The sequence below is a fragment of the Diplotaxodon limnothrissa genome, linkage group LG20 (genome assembly GCF_057381915.1).
Source record: "Diplotaxodon limnothrissa isolate DT_005_m linkage group LG20, D_limnothrissa_male_GT1.1, whole genome shotgun sequence".
In the NCBI taxonomy this organism is placed as follows: Eukaryota; Metazoa; Chordata; class Actinopteri; order Cichliformes; family Cichlidae; genus Diplotaxodon; species Diplotaxodon limnothrissa.
In genome coordinates, this window is record NC_140615.1 from 12123413 (window position 1) to 12144438 (window position 21026).

The 21026-nt window shown below is 42.4% G+C and overlaps 2 protein-coding genes across 3 annotated transcripts; one reads left to right on the forward strand and one right to left on the reverse strand.

The window, feature by feature from the left end:
• Positions 1–1950: 1950 nt before the first annotated feature.
• On the reverse strand, positions 1951–15423 carry tti1 (TELO2 interacting protein 1). Its single transcript, XM_085344694.1, has 14 exons — positions 15347–15423; positions 14063–14820; positions 13387–13724; positions 13026–13290; positions 10893–11070; positions 10409–10701; positions 8074–8472; positions 7778–7937; positions 7208–7375; positions 6895–7043; positions 6435–6575; positions 5710–5914; positions 3496–3583; positions 1951–2221 (listed from the first exon to the last, which is right to left on the reverse strand). The coding sequence occupies exons 2-14, from the start codon at positions 14786–14788 to the stop codon at positions 2002–2004; spliced, it is 3330 nt and encodes a 1109-aa protein (XP_085200820.1). The 5' UTR covers positions 14789–14820; positions 15347–15423; the 3' UTR covers positions 1951–2001.
• Positions 15424–16358: 935 nt separating this feature from the next.
• zgpat (zinc finger, CCCH-type with G patch domain) lies at positions 16359–20285 on the forward strand. 2 transcript variants are annotated; one of them, XM_085344976.1, is made up of 6 exons: positions 16359–16969; positions 17132–17265; positions 17356–17523; positions 17923–18045; positions 19286–19713; positions 20099–20285. In XM_085344976.1, the coding sequence occupies exons 1-6, from the start codon at positions 16359–16361 to the stop codon at positions 20216–20218; spliced, it is 1584 nt and encodes a 527-aa protein (XP_085201102.1). In that variant the 3' UTR covers positions 20219–20285. The 2 variants fall into 2 exon arrangements, with proteins under 2 accessions (XP_085201102.1, XP_085201101.1); XM_085344975.1 differs by having other exon boundaries at positions 19286–19697; positions 20080–20285.
• The last annotated feature ends 741 nt before the right edge of the window (positions 20286–21026 follow it).

The window sequence follows — 21026 nt, forward strand, 5'->3', positions numbered from 1 at the left end:
GCTGTAATCTTTTAACTTTATGTACACTGCATCATCATCATTGCATCAAGCAGCAAAAATGAAATCTTTTATGTGGCAATGCCGGCTCCTGTACTGTACTCCTGTAAATCCCAATCAACATACCATATTTATACAATTTTCATGTATTTTCTTAGTGGCTCCTTGGTGGAGGAGACACCCATCCTTAGGGCTTCCAAAGCTAGTATACTGTTACTGCTGGTCCCAAGCCTGGCCAAGAAGGTCACACTGCTCTTGACGAAGGCGGTCGCACTTTTCTCCTCTCCTCCTCTCCCTTAGTTTCACTGCTTAGCCTCTTATGTCCTTGTCTAGTCTCGTGTTTTTTTGTATTACTTTTCCCTGGAACACTCTCTCACAGTCTGTTCTCTAAAACCTAAAAAAGGAATTATGAATTGGATCAACTGGTCCCTGAATGCAATTGACACCCCTTTCTCAATGAGAAGTTTGGGCTTGGGTGAGCCTGAGTGTTGAAGATATCTACCTATTCGGAACCATGGTAACAGGGTTCTGGCTGATCGGAGCTGGCTTGGCCCTGACTTATCGAAGAATTAAGAAAGCGGAATCGGCTGTTCAAACCCCCACAAGGCTGCCCGCCGGGATTGGAACGATGGGAAGAGGCGTGAGTTTCTCAAAATGGGCTCATTGAGTGCAGCACGGATAAGATCTTGGAAAGGCAACGGCTGCTGTGAATACTCAGAATAAGATCTCTGAGTGCAGACTGGATTACATCTCGGAAGGGCTGGCTCGGAATAACATCTCTGAGCGCAAATTGGATGACATCTCGGGGAGGCACACTGTCGTGAGTTCTCAGAATCGGCTCCTTGAGCACAAGAATGACAACATCACAGAACGCAAGTATGGCGAAGCTCGCGGCTCTCCAACGGGAGATTGAGAGATCAGTGTTGGACTGTAGAACTGCTTTGAAATTCATATGAGCTGTTCGCACTAAAGTAAAAAGCACCATCACCTCATGCGGATACCCTCTCGGCGCCAGCTGCGGTAGCAAGGCTGGAGCCGAACAACAACACCCTGATAACGTCTGTGTTTAGACTGTTCCTTCCCATTCCATGCAAGGCCACCTGGGTTGGCTGGAAGACTGTTTACTTAGCCTAGCAGGGCGAAGGACTGTCTCAGCTGAACTGGACACACACACACACACTCATCCCCCCTCCCTTTCCAAACGCCTTCAACGCTTATTCCCTTCCGATGCTGACGGTGGATCAAGGAGACCAGCGCACAGGCTGCAGACCCGGATGTACTGTCTAAATCGGCTGTCTCTCACCCTTTGCCCACCCCTGTTGCTTGTCATGTGTTTCTTTGGTGTATTAAGAGTTTTTTCATGTGCTATGTGCAGAGGTGTTTTTTTTCTGTTCTCAAACTGATCTCCCTGTTGGAGCTCAGTCTGGGGGGAGTTATTTTTTTCTCCTTATCTTTCCTCATGTGGTGCATTTTCCATTGTTATACCTCTCTGACCTGTCTTCCCCATGTGATGTTTTGTGTAATGTATGTATGGTCGGAGGGTAAGATGGTGCCGCCATCGCGTGCAATAGGTCGGCAGCCTTATGAAATTTCCCCTTGTGGGACTAATAAAGGTATATCAAATCAAATCATATGATGTAAAAATGTGTGTGAATTCATCTGCTGAGATTCCCTCCTCAGGAAAATAAGGAAAGAGACAAATGTCAGATACTTTCGTTTTTGTTTTCTCTTTTTAATCAAACATAACTCAGAGCTCCATTTTCATCTAATGTTAATGTACAGCAAGTACTAATTGTGGGCTAGCAGAAGCTAGGAGGTTAGATAATGAAGGTGATGACTAAGTAACATTTTGTAAATTACAGAGTAGCTCTTAATTCCACAGAGCTAGGTGATCAACTATTTGGCACAGCTGACAGATTTCTTTCAGTTAATTGACCTGTTGAAGTCGTGGTTCAATAAGTTGTCCGTTTGTGAGATGAGTCAATTTCATCAAGCAGCAGCTCATTAGCTGACTGGCTGGTTAACTGTCTCAGTAACGGAGCCAAACTCCTCCTTGAGCAGTTTGAACACGTTGTCCGAGAACTCGTCTCTCGGCCTGCCCGTGCCGTTCAGCTGCACCGGCAGGAGGTCGGGGTGGTGTGGGATGTAAGAGGACGGGCAGTGCAGCTCATTTAGAGTAAACCAGAAGGTGTCCGGATCCACCTGGATTAAGTGTCGGAACACACTGTGCAGGAAAGAGAAAGAAACATGGGAACAGGATTAGTTCTGAGCTGTGTTTTGCTTTGTACGTAATATCTATTGTATGGAAAACACCTTCCTATAATCCAAAGTGACAGACTGAACGAGTTTTGCTGACTTTAACATGCAAACCAACAGTTTAACTATAAGCTCATTAACTCAACACTGCTTTTCTCTTCAGCTTTGTTTTTTAAATCACCTCCAAGCAGGAAAATACTTAAATATATTAAAGCGTGTGTTTTTACTTGTGGCTGCTATGTTGCTACCCAAACACTTAGATCAATAATTCAGAAGTGAGTTATTAAAGGCTGCTTGCATACTGCATTCTGAGCTATTTATTTATTTATTTGCTTTTTTTATTCACAACTTCCATCTGTCCTTTACATTACTGTAGGTCTCACAGTGCACACTTTTTGCATCAGATGCCAGTGTAAAGGTGAAACGAGTTCCCTTTCAGATTCGTACACACAGTATTGGGAGATCACGGCCCTACGTGTCCTGAAGACACTTCTATTCACGCCTGTACAGCAACTGACCTGTGATGATATGCCACATATAAACTCATCACAGTCATTCTCACTTTTTATCCTCTTTACCTGGCTAGGAACACTTTTGCCAAGTTGGGATTGCTAGCTATTGTAAGTTAGCACTGTTGTGTGCCAACCTGAAGTTAGCTTAGCCGCTCCTATTGGTTTTAGCCACAACTGCAGAACTACATCTGCGTATTTCTGGAACTTCTTTCTCAAGGGACAAAATGAGTGAGGGTGATATTTAAATCAGGCCCACAAACTGATTTACTAAAGTTTGCAGCAAAGGGTTAAAAGTCTTATATTACAGGTAATATACTTTAAAGTCACAAATACTGGTGTCTTTACCCAGAACATGCAGGAACCTGATTATTCCTGAGGTATTCCATTCTCAGGTCCCATGTTCCTCTCCTTCAGGAAACAAAAGCTATAGCCACAGTGCTTTGTTTCATATTCAGTGTTCAAAGACAAGAATGACTCCTGAAGTCATATTTTGTTGTGTAACACCCAGCACCTCTCCAAATATGATGTTGAGCATTCAATTTAAATTCAGATTTTACTAATAAATCATGTTACGTGGCTGTTAATGACCAACATGGCAATACAATGTCAACTGGATGGTACAGTTTTCATTTATGGCATTCTGTCTGTGTGTAACACTCAAACACATTAGTAACTAAATGAAGGATTTAGTTACTTTCCAAGACTACAGCGGTCCTTAATAAAGACTTACTTTAAACAGGCTTCTTGCAGTCTGATGGGTTGTCTGGAGCTCAGGTAGGGTAGACAGGCTTCACAAACCACATCTAGGTCTGCTTCAGCTGAGAAAACCAAACACAGGACATTTTTACTATATTTTATTCATATAACAATTGTAATACTTTTATATTTTATCCAGAAATTTCAACAGAAATCGACTTGTAAAAGAAAATAAAGAATGAAATGGATCAAAGCCAAGTTAATTTCATTGATTAATCACAGCAGCAGAATACAGTTTGAGCTCGGTGCCTGGTCTTCGGGTGGATCACTCCCTGCAAATATGTTACTCATGAACCTCCAGGAGCACACAGGTGGATGCTGGGGTGGTGGATGGGCTGAAACAGCAGGCAGTGGTGCAGTAGGATGTGAGGTAAGTGGGGCACGTTACATGTGCAGCTCCAGGCTTCACTACATACATGGGTACTGTTGTTGAGTATAAAAAGTAGGCCAAGCCTGGACTTTACCTCTGATAACTAATGAGCTCAGTAAAACTGCTGAGGTGGTTCGGGGAGGATTTCACAGCAGTTTTGAGAGGTCAGAACGTTAAAGCTTACCAACAATAATTCTGCCTGTCCAGGTGAGCATTTATTCTTGAAATTGCCCCCTCCCACTACATACCACGTCTCCCTCACCACTGCTGGTTAATCTCCTTTTTAAAACCATCTTTGTCCCACCCCCTGTGACCTGAAGACCATACTGAAACCGACTTCAAAGAATAATCACAAAGAGCATCTCAAACACACAACGTGTATCGTGCCTGTTTATCTGCACACTACACTGTATGAGAGTTTGCAGTACAAAAAGTGCTGTAAGCTATTTTAAAGGAACAGTTTCACAAACAACCTGATATCTTACAATTGTCTTTACACTGCAGTCCTTGTCACTGTTAGATGTAACGCTGGCTCTGGAAAGGCTGCAGACAGCTCTGTCACCTTTGTGACTCTTTTCCTCTGTCAGCGATGAACCTCAGTGGGAGGGTGTGACATTTGTGATGTTCACTCTGTCACTCAGTTCACCTCCACACTGCGCAGGTGACCAAAAATCACACAAGCAGCTCATAATTGCATAATTGGGAATGCAATGGCAGAAGCCTGCAGGCCTTGAATATTTTCAACATGCTAATGGAAGTATGTTGAGCACAAAGTAAACAAAAACAACAACTTCTCTGATCTTATCAATTAAACGGCCTCCTTCGCTGTCACCTCATGATTCGCTGATTGAACAATCACGTTTCTCAGTTGGGTATAAGAAGAGCTGCTTGCAGTCGTAGCTGTGTGTGCAGTTTGGACTTGAGCAGCATCCTGCTGGCACAGCTGGCTGTGGTCCGTATCATCAAAGTCATGGTTAACATATGTTGAATGACAGAGCTGCCACAGTGAAGAGGCATTTTTAGGAACAACATCACTGTCATGCGTTTAGGATGTCAAACTGTTTAAGGTTTGTATAATAAAGCAGAGATGCCCTGATTTATGCTGTGATACCAATGGTTGATTTTCATTGTTATACGAGACTGCCACCTGGTGGTGAAGGAGCTTCAATAAATTCTTTGGCTTTTTCTGACGACGCATCTCCCCACACACAGCTTTAATGTCAAATCAGGCTAACAACCTAATTTGTTAACCTCAGTATAGAGACATCTTCATCTCTGTACTAAAGTACAGACACAAACTTGTATTGCTGTTGTCTCACTCACAGGAAGAAAGCTGACTATAACTCATTCATTTATAAATCATAAAGTTGATTCCTACAAGAAAGTTACAGCCCTGTGATCAAATAGGCTTCAATAAGATAGATAACATGTATTTACCCAAAATAAATATGGGATCAAAACAGCACAGAGAAAAAGTAAAGTATTGAACAGGGGGCATTTAACAGTAGGCCAAAAAAATCCTGGTAGCTCTTTGTTCTCGTTGTGTTCAGTTAAATATTACAGCTGAAAAGAGGTTAGATAAAGATAAGATAAGAGGTCATCTGTCTTCAATGTATTTTTACATAAATGGGCTTCATGTTGCACCAATCTCCATAAAGTGAGGCGTCATACTAAGAATAGTTGTCTTGCTCTGATTTGTCCATGTTGTGGCTGCTTTGATCATTGCCAGATCCCAAGTACAGTTCTACAGGATGATGCACTATGTTGTGTCTTGGTGAAACTGTGCTGTTTGTGAGCACTGTGTCTCTATTCTCTTACCCAGATCCAGTCTCTGGCACAGTGAGCCCAGCCCCTGCAATACAGCCAGCTGCAGTTTGTAGGCCAGGGTGTGTGTGTAGACAGGCCCAGCCTTGGCGCTGATCGGAGCCTGCCGTGCCAGAGAGGCGCTCAGCTTGGGCAGAACCTCTTTAGAAACCCTCCTCCTCAGAAAGTCCCCACATGTTTCACCCAGCACGCACAGCACCTGGAATGAAATGTACAAAAATGTAATGTACAAAAGCAGCAAGCTGTCAAAATTCAATAAAACCTTCCCGTTGTATACTCCTGGATGAATTATAGCATTTACAAAACTCGTATATATCCCAAAGCTGATGAAACAATTTCCCAGCAGCAGCTCTGAGTGAATAAATGACTGTTTACAGACTTAACGTGTTTGAATTTGTCAGTTCATCAATGAAAACATGAATAACAAATTCAAAAATAGTCCAGCTGATGACAGGAGCTGACGAGTAGCCCAATTTACACCGACAAGCAGCCTCTAAGAAGGCATCCACACTGTGATTTTTCTGTGCTGATAGAAGAAATGTTAATTTAAAGAGTCTTCACATTACAACCCAAAAAAGTAAATAATAGAACTATTTCTGAATGAAATAAGCCTGTTGTTGGGCAGCATCTTTCATTCTTTCACTACTAAGAGTTTAAAACTAAAGACGACTTGAATAATTTTGACTCACATAATGAAAAGAGAGGTTTGTTTTACTTACCCTGAAGGCTCTGAGGACTGCTAATGGGTCATCAGTTGTGAGTCTCTGCAGGAGTGCTGGCCAGCAGCGATGAGCCATAGGCAGCAGTTCATTTTCCCTCTCACTCAACACCTGAACGCACAACTCCAGCACGTCCAGTACCTAAAGACAAAGACGCACAACACACCTAACAATTATCTCTGTTTTGATCCTGATTATATGTGAGCTGAAACTAATTATTGAGGTCTTCATTGAGAGCCCAAACTCCTGAGCAGGCACGACTTCAGCGCAGACTTATTTCTGTTTCACTCCTGGACCAGACTGAATGTTTTTCCTTGATGAGCATTACACCACTGAACAGTCATCCACACAGTTCTGACAGGATGAATTGTACCAACGCTGGCGGTCCTACCTTCACAAGAATGATTATTTTTGTTATTAGTCCAACAGTTGACTCTACGTAAAACTACTGATACAGTACCTTGAGTCGGAGCCTGAGGCTGGGATCAGACAGCAGATGAATGCAGCGCTCCATAACATCCTTAGTGATGCTGAGGTGGGAGGGAAGCTCTGCTTTCACATCAGGACTACCAGTATCTTCAACATCCTCACACTCAGTGGGAGGGACTTCTGCAATGGAGCACATGTACAGTTAGACTGCCAGTTTAGCAGTGAGGTTCAGATTTCTATGACTCTTAATTACAATGATCCATCTCCTCTACACTCTGAATCTAAAATAATCACCACTACAACCTATAGCTTATATTCCACTGGCCCTTAGACAGACCTATTACCTTGGTCTTCAGTGTCATCATCCTCTATTCCAATGCCCTCTGCCAGTTCTTTCTGTTTGCGGTAATTCAGCAGGAATTGGCGAATGCTGAGGTCTTCCTGGTCACAGGAGCGTTGCCTGTAGCTGGTAGACTTACTGGTCCTGCTACAAGTGGAAGGAAACCACCTCGCTAAAGGAAAAACAAGACAACAATATGAGCATAGGTTTGGTTACAATAAAATAAGTCAGCTGATTAAATCAGTGTGACAGAGACACTGATGTTTTTTGGAAAGAGCCATTAGTGACATTTAATTTACACATTTTTATTGTGAGGGCTTGTAAAACTGCAAACACCTATAGTGCCGCTGTATAAATATCATTATGAATATGTAGCAGAAAACGACTGAGCATTTAAACCATCACGATGTATTAAATGTTTCCAAAGATACTGATAATTTGATAACGAGCAAAGTTATTTATCCTGAAGTGTACTCCTTGACAGAAAGTTTTAAAGACACTGCATTTTCTTCCTTGTCCTCTTTGACTCCCAGCATATGTGAGACTCAAGCTGACATCACTGTTGAAATCTTACCCAGTGCCTTCATGAGCGCGTGCAGCACGGAGCAGAAAAGAGCAGCTGTGCGCTCGTAGCTGAGATCCAGAGCCGTCAGCACATCCTGAACGATGTCCCCGACCAGCGGCAGCAGGCTGCAGTCAGAGTGAGTCAACATAACTGTCAACACCCGTGGAGCCTGGGCAACAAGACAGGATTATAATGAAATACAGTACAAGCTCAGGGCAGCACAGGCTTAAGCAGACAAAGGAGGAAATCAGGTAAACCCTCCAGCAGTCATTTCTGTGTCCATTTTGGGTTAAAAACATAACTACCTGTGGATGCTGGCTGATTCTCTGAAGGTTGAGTGAAATGTCATTAAGCAGGTAGTCAGAGTTCTCATTGATCAGTTCCTTGAGGGAAGCGTATCCACAGGCCTTACTGATGTCCCACATGGAGCTCAGTCCCGCCTGGCTGACCAGCAGCGTCTCCTCACCAGCTTTCTCCAGCACAGGATACAGCGAGGTCATCAACAAGGGACGGAAATCGTGGCCCAGCGCCTGAGCACAGCAGGCGATGCCCTCGAGTTGGATGCACAGCTGCCAGATGTTGCTGTTGAGCTGGTGGATCGTGGATGCAGATGTTGATGATGAAGGAATCACTTGGAGAGAGCTTGTATTTGAGTTGCCGGCATCACTGTTGGATATGGAGAGGAGTCTGGATGGACTGAGCAGCTACGCAAGGAGACAAAAACACATGTTAATGCACTGCTTTCTAACCACTTTTACACATGTACTGCAGACCTGAGGTTTTCTAGATATTATCCATGCGCGTGAGAACGCAAATGTCTGACACAGTTAGATCAGACATTAAACAGCTTTTAGCCTTCCTGCAAAAACAAAAACCACACAGGCTGTTATAAAATGCTCATCCTACGCACTCATATGTAAAGTGTTAAAATCAATGTGTGGCCCACCTGACACTAAGAGACAAACTTGAATAAAAGAGCAGTAAACTTAATAATAATAATGATAATTATTATCATTACAATGACTGAATGCAGCACTCTCCTCCAGGCTTAAAACGTGTTTGTGGGACCACCAACAGCCTTTGATTAGATGATCTCAGGCTGCAAGAGGGAGCGTGGGGTTCAAAAATATCAGACATGTAGGCAGGAGCGTCACGACTCACAGCGTTAAAAGTCAGTGAAATGAAATCAATTCTAAAACGTAATGGAAGCCAGAGTAAAGAGAACAAAACCAGTCTAATGTGTTCTCTTTTTCTATTTAGGTCAGAGTAATGAGTAAAATCATAAGCTAATAATTTCCTAGTACCAGTTTTAATTCAAATTTTATATAAATACATCAATTAATAGATAATAAATAAATATAAGCTAATACTGTAAGTATATAGCTTTGAGCTCTAATAGAAGTATTACAGCCCAGCTGCAGTACCTCTGTAGCCCACAAGGGGGCACCAGCCCACACTTTGGGAATCACTGTTGTTTATAAATGTCCTGTGAATTTTCAGCTATAGAGGAAGTGGCATGTATGATCTCTCCAATCGAACTATCGACATCTTTTACTGAGCCCGTCTATGCAGGCAGCTTGTTCGTCTCAAACAGAGTCATTCTGTTTCTTTGTGTAAAATTTTTTTTATAAGGATGAAAAAGCATTCAACATCTTACCATGTGTTTTAGTAAGAAAACTAGGTTCATACTGCACTCCATTTATGACCCAGTTTGACTTGAGTGCAGAAACAGAAAGCGCCTCTATAGGAGTCAAAAATTCCTCCTGACAAACGTGTATCTGTGTTCTTCGATTCTTTTATTTGGCAATGCCGGCAGGATGTTTGTACTTTTTAGCTGACAGAGTGAAACTGCAAGTTTATCTACTAACTAACAGAAAGCTGCCAGAGGTTTATGGCCTCTGTTCGGTGGAGTTTTGCAGATATTTTCTCGTGCTCCAAAAATCCAGCCTTGATACTTCAGAGTAGCTACTTCAAATCTCGCAGCAGCTTTGACTTCTGCTCAGTCTGCTGAGAAATCAGTGTGAAAAGAGGCGTGGATACGTGAGCTGGTAAAGCCCAGAGCCCACGTGATTTTAAAAAAGTTTGTGCAGAAGTAAATGAAGAGTCCTTGACACTCCCAGACGTGTGAAGCCAGACCATCACAACGACATCATTTCACTTCTTTGTGTCTTTGGAGTTGTAAAGTGTTTTTGTGCATGTAGAACAGCAAAACATGGTAACAGGCTGCTGCAACCAGAACTGGCCAAGTATATATCCGCTGATCCGAATATCCGCTGATCGCTCCTCACTCTGTACAATAAAGCCCTTGCAACACCCAAAAATGTGCCCTCTATTCCTTGCCTATGTTTGCATTATTTCTAAAAAGATATGAGGAGTGTTGTTTATGTTTTCAGTCTTCAGTTAAATTAGTCTAAACCAGGTTTTACTGCTTAGATTTATTTTGTAGCATCTATGTACAAACAGCTCTGCTGTTTAGACTGGATGTGCATTTTGCACATTTCTTTGTAATCATCTCTACAGGAGATGAGTCAGTATACTACTTGTCAGGAACTCCACTTAGAGGCAAGATGAAGTTAACAAATGATATATTATGTGTGGAAATGCTTGATGAATGATGCCCCAGGACTGAAATATCCTCACCTGCTGATCCTGTTGGTCTCTATCCATCTCCTTGCTGACTGTAATCAAATGCCAGTTGTTCAGGCTGGTGTATTCCTCAATGATAGAAACAGCTGCTGCTTTAATATCTTCCTGGGTGGCAGGGCTTTCACGAACTTTGGTCTCCAAACCCTGACTCTGGTCTGCCACAGCGATACCTGCTGCACCTCTAACTGTCTCATTTAACACCATGGCAGCCTGCTTTCTGTACACTGAAGACTGGCAGTACAAGTCCAGCAGATGATCGGTCAGCAGGTAGATGTTGCCATAATAACCTAAAGACAAAAAAACGTTATCTGTGAGAGCTAAAGAAATGAGCCAGCTACAACCCACGAGTATTTATACCAGCTGTCGTTGTTTTTAGAAGATAACTGCTTTAAATTCATTTGAAATTACAATGGAAAAGGCACAATGATGATAAAAAACAGGAGTGGCTAACTGAGTCCAAGTCAAAGAGCAATTATACCTAATGTGCGACAGATCTCCATGAGCACAGAGAAGATTTTCTCATCTGTGAAGTAGAGAAAATGCTTCCTCTGTGTGTGAGTGGTGTAGGAATCATGGGAGCCGGTGCTCGTCTCCACGGCAGCAGCGTAACTCCTCTCCTCCACAATGCGAACATCCATCACATCGAGTTCCAGCACCTGTAAAGCACGCAGAAGCTTTAGGAAATTTAACGGGGTTAGGAAATCTAAAAACATTCAAGATTGGACCTTAAAGCAGCCGCACTACAGACTACAAAATACTAATGCCAAGGTGCCCTGTATTTCTACACAAAATAAGACATATATCATTTTGGTTTTGTACATGAACATTGACAAGTCAAATACTATATTTTGGGCTGCAGTCCTGAAGAGACTACATTTAAAAATATTATTTTTTGCATTAATAACCAGGTCACCAACAACGATGAGTCTGAATACAGAAAGGAGGTACAACACCTGGTGGACTGGTGTCAGAGTAACAACCTGTCTCTGAATGTTAAGAAGACTAAAGAGATGGTTGTTAACTTCAGGAAGAGCTCAACGACCCACACCCCACTGAAAATCAACGGATCTGCTGTTGAGATGGTCAACAGTGTTCAGGTTCCTGGGAGTGCACATATGATGACCTCTCTTGGAACCTGAACACCAAACTGAAGAAGGCCAGTCTCCCTCCTCCCATCCTCACATCATTCTACCAGGGAACCACTGAAAGTGTCGTCTGCTGCTACATCGCTATCTGGTATGGGAACTGAACTTTTGCTGAAAAGACGTCTCTGCAGCGGATAGTGAGGACAGCAGAGACGATCATTGGAGGCCCTCTCCCACCCATCTACCAACTCTACAACACACACATCATCCGACGTGCAAACAGCATGGTGAAGGACACGTTCCACCCCTCATATACTCTATTCTCCCTGATTCCATCTGGCAGACAGTTTCGCTGCATCAAAACCGTAACCACCAGACACTGCAAGAGCTTTTTCCCCAAGCAGTCAGAGTCCTCAACTCAATACAACCAAAGAACTGACATACACAAACACCTTACAATACTCACCAAAAGACTCAAAAACAACAAAAACTTCCACAAATCCACTACAAAGTAGACCTTATTTGCACACTCATTCACATAGTTACTGAACACATCTAAATTACACTATATTTGCACATGTCTTCGTTCTTATATTGAATTGAAATTGAAATTGTATTAAAGAGTCAAGAATAATCCTTATTATTATTGTTATTAAATAAATGGTTGTATAACAAAACTTTTTATCACTTAAAAATAGGAAAAAAAAATAGCTGTTCTTCGTGGTAAAGTGTTGAGGATCATTCAGTAAACTGACAGCCTGAAGAAGTAGAGAAAATGAGGAAAGAAGGAAACTGTTAATGTTTTATATTTCTGTATTGCTTGCCAGATGGCAGCATGGTGAACAGACTGGCTGAGATGGGAATTGCCTTTTAGTGTCCTCTGGGCTGTGCAGACACCTCCCTGATATCATTGCTCTTTGGTAGATGGGAAAAAATGTAAAAGAAAAACTCACTGTGAGTAGCTACAACAGCACATTTGTTAGAATTTGACGAATGAAATGTTTAAATATTAAAGAGTATTAAGGGAGATGGGATCAAATAAGTGTAAACTTCTTTCTACTCTTTTTCGACTATATAAATTGCGTGGATTATTTAGATATAGAGATATTTGTGGCAACTCGATTTCTCTCACTTTACTTTTTTATGTCTACTATGCTCATTTACAGATCGTCAGACACACATGTCTGAGCTGTCCGACACACACAGATCACATTACATGTGCATGTGGGGTTTGAAGTACTTTTATGTATAGATGAGATAACACCTTATCACATCATCATCAAAAGTGAGCATATATATCCACAAATGAACACTACTCTGGTTTTTATAGAAACATTTGCAAAAAAGCTTATGTGTGTTCATTGTTTTTGTGTGTGTGTTGGTGCATGCTCAACAAGACACACAAATTGCTGTACAGATCTCTAAATCTATATATATATATATGATAAAAGTGTACTTTTTATTTAAATCCATGGCTGTTGTTGCATAATAACATCAAAAGCAGTGTAACCTTATTGTTACATTACCTGCATTAAGGCTTTGGAAATCCTCTCCAGATGTGCAGCCGAGTTCAGCACCACAGAGACAAGCGGTCCTAAGATTTTTAAGTAGCCCAAAAACACGTTGAGAACAAAGAGCTTCTTCTGGTCATCAGAGGTCCTCATCAGTCTGGGTAGGGAGGTGGCCAAAGAATGGAGATTCTCAGATAAGATGTCAGTGAAGGTCTGAGTGCCACTGCTGCCGCTGCACCTCTGATTTCTCTGGGATACCTCTCTGAGAGCAACTTCACACCTAGAGGAGAAAATAGCAGTATCAGTAAACATCTTGTATCCATTAATTACGATTCATTTCTTCCTTTTCTTTATAAAAATATCAATCAAATCAAACCTCTCTCTGACTCTAGGTTCCACATCATTGATTGCCCCCACCAGTGCTTCTAGTAGTGATCCTACACAATCAGTCAGTGAGTGACTGCATTTGGCCAGCAGGTGATCGGCCAACTCCACCATTGCCACTCTAACCCTCCAGTGCTGGTGCGCTGAAGTGCATGAGATTATCTTCTTGAGCAGGACAGACAGCTTCCCTGCCGTGTTCTTCACCCACTCCGGTGTCCGAAGGACTATGAGCTGTCCGATCCTCCCCAGGTCTGCAGAGGGAGTCTTATAGGACTCAGTGGACTGGAGCTGGACATCCTCCATGACAAGCTCCACAGTCCTGGACCAAACCTGACAACAGGTGATCACATAATCAGATCACTGCAGTGCATTTGTATTATGATATTGTCAAATTTTCCTTTAGTTCTGGAAAAACTATACAAGCCCTCTTTATGCTCTGTAAATGAAAGGTTTAGGTCAACTGAATTATTCAACAAATCAAACAATCACATAATAAATTTTTTAATATATGGTTTATTAAATGTTCAAGTCAGTTAACAAGGTAAATGTTCACTTGCGAACTATGAAATTGCATGAGATCATCGATTACATATGATGACTATCGTCTAATAAAGTGTTAAGCCATTATTGTGCTGTTGTTGTAAATCTGATTAACAAACATGTGGTACCTTGATGGCCCGGACTGTGACTGCATGGCCTTGCCTCAAATCTCCTGTAATGATCCTGGCCGTAGCCATGGTGATTCCAGGTAAAAATGATGCCATGGCGCTGCCTACAAAGCATCGCTCCTCTGATGATGGGACTACGTGTTCCTGGGTGCAGTCACACTGCAGAGTCAAAGCCTGGAGGCACGTCAAGGCTGCTGTCTGTATATCTCGAGATTTCTCCTTCTCTCCCAAAGCCAGCAGCAGTGAAACGGCAGCACCCAGCCCAGGTAGCATAATCGGTTCAAAGAGTTTGAACACTATATCACCATAAGCAGCATGAAGCAGGGCATCCAGGCACCTCAGAACAGCTGATTTTAGCTCCTCTGACGTATCTGCAGGCTTCCCGGGATCAGCTGAAGAGGACAGGCACAGGCAAAGCTCGGAAAAGAGGTTGTGGAGGGTTTCCCAGCTGTGGATGCAAGTGTTCTCCAAAACATAGCTTACTGCCTCGGTCACAGACTGCACCAGCTGCTCCTTCTTAGCCCCGGGGACTTTAAGGACAAATCGAAGAGGGAAGAGGACGTACTCCTGAAGCTGCTGCAACGTGGCATCGTTGACTTCTTTTAACTGGCCTTTGAGTGTTTCCACATTAACCACTGTGGGCTCTCGGGTGAGCAGGACACAGGCTGGGCGCAAGTAGGCAAAAGCAATCTTTGGATCGCTTATTTGAGACATGGCTGGAGGCATCACTGCAGGGGCACTTAGGTGACGGAGAATGGCTAGAAATGCAGAACACGAGAGTAAGTGCTGTAAGCAGCCGGGAAGCTGTCTGTGCTGCTCAAGAAGATATAAGTTTATTGATTTATTTTGCTACTTTGTCTTTGTGATTGAATATGATTTGGTCAGCTGGTAACTTTGAAGGCCTATATTTACAGGTTAATTACATAAAAACCTACTTCTACAGTATGATCACAGGTACAGCCTTTGTATATAAATGGCATTACAATGCTTTACATCTTACTGTCAATAAAAGAATCCATCCGAATTTGCATGCACCAGCTTCACTGATAGTTATGATGTTTTGTGTTGCCAAACACTAGCGTTGGTCCCTTGTATCCGTTAGTACAACTATAACACTTTTGGAAGACTTGTTTGCTTCATGTAGATCTTAGGATACGGAATACAAACTTAACAAGAGCATGTCTAAGAAGACGAGTCTACCATGTAGCTGAACTACAGCATGCTGACAGCATCCAGCTTCTAAAGCACCACTGCGGTACCAGCGTCAGTATCAACACGGCCTACCTTCACATTGTTAGGTTTAAGTGGAGCCCCCCTTCCGTGAAAGCGACTGGAAATGCTTGCCTTTACAATGAAAAATTAGATTTTTACAAACAGATGAAGCTGTGCCGATAACCAGCATCACGAGTCTGCGCCAACGACGCACATGTTTAACGTAAACTAAGGCTTCCGACTTTGGGTCTTTGCCTTCAAAATAAAACAGAATTTTCTTCCTATGATAGAAACCCTATAAAATGTGTAATAAAAACATCGGGGAATTTATAGAATTTTTTATGAGAAAGACGTTTGCTACAGAGAAATCCCCATTTTTAAGCTTGTTCTGACAATTTTTAGCTCTCGAAACGGTTTGACGCTTAACGATGTTAGCTTTATTTTGAAAGTAGAGTATTCCCAAAGGAAGTCCATTCATTTAAGCGAGCTTGACTACTGATCGGACGTCAGACTCATACATATAGGCATGTTTGCCGGTGCTGCACAATCCTAGTATCTGTATTTAGTTATTTGAACTAAACATATTTTGAATAAAGAAGATTTTGTTGGGGCTGTCATTTTCCGTCGCCGTGGTGGATATGAGACAGCTACCCTAATTACAAAGGTAATACAAGTGTTGTAAAAGTTAGCTTAAAGACGGCTAACAGCTAAAACAGTCTGTGATGATGTTACAGACATGATTATTTTGCTACGTTAAATCCTTGACAAATGTTATGGTACCTCGTAACACACCAAAACACACAGTCGATGCTCTTATTACAATGAAATCACATCTTTTAGATGTGGTTCTGTTGTCGACCTCAGATTTACCAACATTCACGAAGCTATGCTTCCTCTTTGTCCTGTTGTCACTCAAATATCTGGAAATTTCTTCTCTTGCTATAAATAAGTGGCCCATAAAGTGTGACTTTCGAAATGATCTTTCTTCTTATATCTAGATTCCCCTTTTATCTTTTGCATCTTGTTTTTTTTCCGCAAGGGGATAAGCTGCCGGTTCCTGCCCTGGCTCGTACCTAGGGTCAGCATGGATGAAGAATCCCTTGAGGCAGCCATCGCTGCCTATAGTGCCCAGTTGCAGCAGGTGGAGACAGCCCTGTCTGCCGGCCTGGACCCCACCCAGCACTCAGACCTGCTCAAACTGAAAGAAGATCTCCGTCAGCTGATAGAGCTCACTGAGGCCAGCCTGGTGTCTGTCAGAAAAAGTCAGCTGCTTGCAAGCCTCGAGGAAAGTAGCGGACTGCAAGTGAATGCATCAGAAGCAGCTACTGATGCAAACGGTGGACTTGATGCTGAGTTTGCTGCTTTCTACTCTGAACTTGGGGAGTCTTCGGGTAATAGCTCAGATTCCAAAGAGAGAACTAAGGACGGGGGAGGGGGGGAGGTGGATTATGAAGAGGAAGAAGAAGAAGAAGAGGACAAGGAAGAAGAAGATGCACTAAGTGGTACCAAAGTAAGAGCGCCCTATCGGACAACATGGGGAACATTGGAGTATCACAATGCCATGGTAGTGGGGGCAGAACCGCCAGATGGAGATGAGGCACAAGTGCGAGTGCTCTACATCTACCCCACCCAGAAGTCTATGAAACCCTGCCCGTTCTACTTGGAGGATAAATGTCGCTTTCAGGATAACTGCAGGTAAATTATCACTTTCACTGAGGTGACCATAAATTACTGACAGCGTGATTTAAATTCGGGGCTTCTGTCAGTTCAGTCCCTTACAAGATTATTGTATCATCTACTTGGATCTCAGATCTGTACACACAGAGAGTTATATTTGGTGTTTTTTCACTATCAAAGGTTTTCTCACGGTGAGGTGGTCTATGTGTCGGAGCTCAGAGAGTTCCTAGACTCTGATCTAAGTAATCTGGAAGAAGGTTCATCTTGCTTGGCTCGTCATGAGGACGGTATCTGGCACCCAGGCAAAATAAAAGGTATTCTGTTCACAGAGTGGTCGTAATGTAAACACAAAAAAAGTATGAAGAGGTATAAAGAAATAACTCAAAGCCTTCCTCTCACTTTAGAAATTGACAGCGGTTTCTACACTGTGAAGTTCGACTCGCTGCTGCTGAAAGATGCCGTGGTCGAGGCCGACGGCGTTATCCCACCTTTAAGGGAAGATGACCCGCTGTCATCAGAGTCCGACTCGGATGACATCGGTGATGGAGATGATGCTATGGGATATGCAAAAGGTGTGTTTACATTTTGTAAGAAAAAACAAATCAGCCACAACATCAGAAAATATAATCTTTAAGTCTGCCTGCCAATAAAAAAGGCAATGGGGTTCAGAGGCACTCACTTAAAAAAAGAAAAAAAGAAAATGAAGAGGCTGCATGGTGTCGTGATTTCTCTTGGCAAGTGAACGATCACCTGCTCGATTCACCTTTGGGGTTTTGTCAGTAAAACTCCTGACAAACAAACAGCTGAAAGTAGCTTATGTTAAAAAAAGTTTCATGTCAGGACATCATAGAGAACGATGTTAGTAAAAATGTATCTGTCATAGCTACACATTGGGCCAGTTATTAATATGAAGAAGGGTTTTCTTGACTTGAAAAAAGAACTGACTGTGTCTTTTACTTGTTGTGCAACAGTTATAGACTTTGCTGTGGAACCCACTGAAACATCAAGCAGTGCTAATTTTGGTGGCTGGGAGGCGCATACCAGAGGCATTGGATCCAAGCTCATGCTCAAAATGGGCTACGAATATGGAAAAGGTGAGTGCAAACAGTGCACAACACAGCGCTGAGGCTCAGAAGTCACAATGTCCACCCCTGGCATGCTGTTTAAAAATCAGCTAACCTAATTCTTTGCAGTCATTTTGTTTTATTTTTAATTCTTGAGTTTTAAAAATAGGACAAAACATACATTTAAGACACTTTTAGAAACAAGAAAAAGTAGCACCAAGATTAGGAGAGGTTGTGATGGTGTGTGGTTAGTGTAAGACAGTGGTGTTTGGGTGAAGCAGTTATTTTCTTTAACAAGACGCGAGAGGGCATTAAGGTGCACTTTAAAATCATATACAATGCATCACAGCTCAAAAGTGTGTCATCTAACAATAGACACACAAATGTCTATGCTTAAATTTGTGCTTTGTCCAGTTTTATTTTCACTTTGCTCTGTACATGATTGTATGTTTGCCACGTAAACGAAACAAGTTTTCATATTAACTTAAAGTGGTTTGTGGTATATTCAACCCAAACAAATGTCTATCCAAAATAAAATCAAGTCAAGTCAGATGTTTTTGTATAGCACATTTAAAAGACATAGATCGGTCTTCAAGTTTGAGTTGAAGATTTCCAATCAGACCTACTTTGTTTTTTGGTTTGTGTGGGAGGGGTGGGTTGTTTATTAGGAAAAAGCTTAGATATTACAAACAGCCTCTTCCATGATTTTCTTCCTACTTTTGTCATACAAAAGAGGGAGAGCAAGTACCAAAAATAGAGATAACTAATTAAATAACATTGATTAATTATTATTAAAGGAATGAAAGACAAAAAACAAAAAATGTTCCCAGTATCTTTTGGTTCTTCCAGTCTAATATTCAGTTGTTGAAAGGAGGAGAAATAACCTATATAAAATTATAAATAATTTAATTATAATATTTATAATGGTAGTGTGTGTGTGTGTAGCACATCTATCTATCTATCTATCTATCTATCTATCTATCTATCTATCTATCTATCTATCTATCTATCTATCTATCTATCTATCTTCTGGTTTTCACTGTCACACTCTATCATTTTTTGTGTGTAGGTCTGAGATTGAGAATTACAGTCAAACTACTAAACTAACATTAAGTTAGATACTGGCGAACTGGTGTCTTAGTTAACATATTTAGAATGAATACAAATGCATTTTCACTGCACAGTGAATCCTAATAAAAGTCTATGTATGCAGATGTAAGAAGCACATTACACTGTGTTCTTCTTCACTCACTGTCTTTTATGTTTTCAGGCTTGGGAAAGCTCCAGGAGGGCAGAGTGGAGCCAGTAATGGCGGTGGTACTACCCAAAGGAAAGTCTCTGGATCAGTGTTCTGAGTTCACCCAGAGACGCACCCAGAGCAAGGCTGCAAAGGACGGCGCACAAACCGGCCGCCCAAAGCGGCGCAGAAAGCCTCGGGTCGCTACCAGAGGGGGCCAGACCGTTTTTGACTTTCTCAACCACAAGCTTGGAGGCAAGACCGCTCATCCTCCCGAGGGGGGTGCTGTTGCGCCATCAGCGGCAACCGGGGTGGAGGCTTACCGGGGAGGAAAAAGCACCAAGAGGAGTCTGAACGTGAGGCTGTTCCAGGCTGCCGAGAGGGTGTCCCAGACCGAGAGGGAGATCCAGAAGCTGAGCGAGTCACTCAGCAGACAGGAAGGCAGGTCAGTACTGGGGTCAGTGCACAGTCTTCATTAGCTGTACTGCAACCTTAGCCAATTGTTTCCCCACAGAGCCTCAGCAGCTGCTGTCACATTAGAAACCATTGCATATATCGCTCTGCTTACACAATACAACAGTCTATTGTGAGATATGAAGCATGTGGAACTTGAGTTGCTATAATGTTCCTGACAGTTAAAGTGGTAATTAATGTGAGTTTACAAAGAAGGACTGTGGGAGTTGCGCGAAAATGTAAATAAGGTGTGAAGTTGCGAGGTTAGACACATGGTTCTGTGGCCAACGCAGCTAAATTCAGTTTGACTCATCATCTCGTCTCAATTCCTAATCTGTCTGGGTTTTTATTTATTTATTTTTATGTGTGCAAAGGGACCCATCCATAGTGAAGCAGTTGGAGGAGAAACTGTCAGCGGCCCGCCGGCTGTTGGTCCAGCAGAAAGCCCAGGAGCTGTCCATCCAGAGAGAGCACAAGAAGGCCGACACACACAAGAAGATGACTGAGTTCTGAGCTCAGCTGTCTCTCAAAGACATGGAGGATAAAGGAAAGCACCGCGAGCCTGAAATGAACTTTTGCTCCCGCCCTCATGTCAGGTTTTTTTTTTTTTTTTGCTACACTGTATTTGAAGACTTGTTTTTTTCCAGTCGTTTCTCACTGCCGTCTCTTGATGCAGAGTGAATCCGCTGCTCTTCATTTATTTTTAAGCTTACAAAGAAAAATATATAGCTTGTTTGGAGAACCTATTGTGTGCCTTCCTTTGTTCTTAACCGCGCACACCTGAGCTCCACTTTAAACTGAATGGACTGTGTAACAGAATTTGTAATGTGCTCCCATTGTTAGGCTTCTTTGGCAGAGGTTTCGATCGCTCTGGCCGAGCACCGCTCCAGTGGTTGGTGCCGTATACTTGAACTTTCATACTTTTAAAATTACATCCTCAGGAGTTGGAAGACCTTTGCAGAGTTTTGAAGTTACGCCCACGCCTCTTACGGCTCGTACACACCATCTTTGAAGTTTCAACCGTAACCTTTCTGTTAAATAATGAATTTGGAGAGCAGCCTGCCTGCTCATAAAGTCTGACACACATTGTCTGTGGGGTTGGGTGGTGGCTACGTGAAGTAAAAGGTTGCAGTCGTGGTGCTGGGCAACCGTAGATCAGGCCTTCGTCCTTTTATAAGCGACTTCAAAACTGATGTGGCGAGGCATAATAACGCTATTACTTCAATTTATAAACACCTGCATTTAACATCTCAAATGAGTCCAGTGAGGTTTAGTGTGAGTCGGAGACCATGACAGACAACTAGAGGAACTGGTGAGCAAT